This window comes from Perkinsus marinus, assembly GCF_000006405.1.
Source record: "Perkinsus marinus ATCC 50983 genomic scaffold scf_1104296950202, whole genome shotgun sequence".
NCBI lineage: Eukaryota > Perkinsozoa > Perkinsida > Perkinsidae > Perkinsus > Perkinsus marinus.
In genome coordinates this window covers 1-1,258 of record NW_003209713.1, presented here as the reverse complement: position 1 = coordinate 1,258, position 1,258 = coordinate 1, and the positions used below count along the sequence as shown (strand labels likewise).

At 45.2% G+C, this 1,258-nt stretch overlaps 2 protein-coding genes across 2 annotated transcripts; both read left to right on the top strand.

Annotated features, from left to right (window-relative positions):
- Positions 1–151: 151 nt before the first annotated feature.
- On the top strand, positions 152–480 carry Pmar_PMAR008626 (hypothetical protein; the record flags this gene model as incomplete). Its single annotated transcript, XM_002778261.1, has 3 exons — positions 152–253; positions 300–396; positions 437–480. The coding sequence occupies 3 exons, from the start codon at positions 152–154 to the stop codon at positions 478–480; spliced, it is 243 nt and encodes an 80-aa protein (XP_002778307.1).
- Positions 481–773: 293 nt separating this feature from the next.
- Positions 774–1,228, top strand: Pmar_PMAR008625 (conserved hypothetical protein; the record flags this gene model as incomplete). The annotated part of the gene is made up of 3 exons (XM_002778260.1): positions 774–941; positions 984–1,102; positions 1,153–1,228. 3 exons carry the CDS (start codon positions 774–776, stop codon positions 1,226–1,228), a joined length of 363 nt encoding a protein of 120 aa, XP_002778306.1.
- Positions 1,229–1,258: the final 30 nt, after the last annotated feature.

The following is a 1,258-nucleotide window of genomic DNA, read 5'->3' as shown; positions in this document are numbered from 1 at the left end:
ATTTCCTCCAGGTATATTAGATGCTTCACGCGCCGCAGCGGGACTGGCATCAGGGAGAAGTTCAGAGGATCTTCCCGTAGGTTCTTCAACCGATAAAACTACACCTGATGAAAATTCATTTTCAGTGGAGGCGTTGGACATCTTGGACAGAATGCTCGTTTTCAATCCTCGTAAACGCATCACAGTCGATGAATGTCTGGAGCACCCTTTTTTCAAGGGAATTCGAGGGACTGAAACTGTTGCTAAAGATCAGGTCGGATCAGGTTTGCCTCGATTCAGCGGTTAAATTCGGAGCTTAGGTTTTCCTGCAATTTGAGCTCGAACCTGAACTTGATGAAATGCAACTCCGCAAGTACTTCATAATGGAGATGCAGAAGTTCCATCCGGATGTACGATGTGACGAAGGTGTGGTATTAGATGATTATTTAATTCCTAGGTACCAATGCCCGCCAGGTTCCAACGCTCGTAGGCTACTCCTAAGCTGTGTGATGAGTAGTAGGAGCTATTGAGATACCATTCTTTCTACTACTAAGAAGAACTCGTATTGTTGTTGTTGTTGCTGAGAGCTGCAGCATCGGTAGCGCCGATGCGGTGCTTTCACAGTAATCACTGGTGGGAGGACTATTGAACCTAGGAGAAGTCGTATTGTTTTTTATTCAATCTAGAACCATCAGTAAACTGCAGCTAATAGTCGTTAATAATGATTACTAACGTACGTTGATGTCGTGTTATATAAGCACCCGGATTCGATCCCTGGTAAGCGCTATTCATCCATGGTATCACAACCCTCCGACTCGACAGCAGCTCCTCAGCTGCACGTCGAGAAGAAGCCACGGTTGGTTATGTTCGAGTTCCATCAGAATGACCCTAAGAAGGACACAGGCATGCGGCTGGTTAAAAGAGGTGCTGCCAAGGCGTTGAAACCCCATGTTCCGTTTCAAGTAATGTCTTATCGAAATCGATGAAGTCTACGGACCTTTCAGGGCGTCCTCTTATCTGCTGAGGGGAAGTCCTATCTGTCGGGTGGTGATCGAGAGATCGTTGCGAAGAGCGGAATTGGCGCTATAAACTGTTCCTGGAATCGCCTCGATGAAATTCCGAAGTAAGAGAGTCTTTTATGGTAGTGTTGGGATATGTGTTTGCTTTCTCCAGTAAGAATATGGATACACGTATTGATATCATAATCTACCCTTTGGTTGCTCAGAATATTACTAATAGAGTATTTTGAATTGCCGAAATTGGTACACGGGGTAGAAGT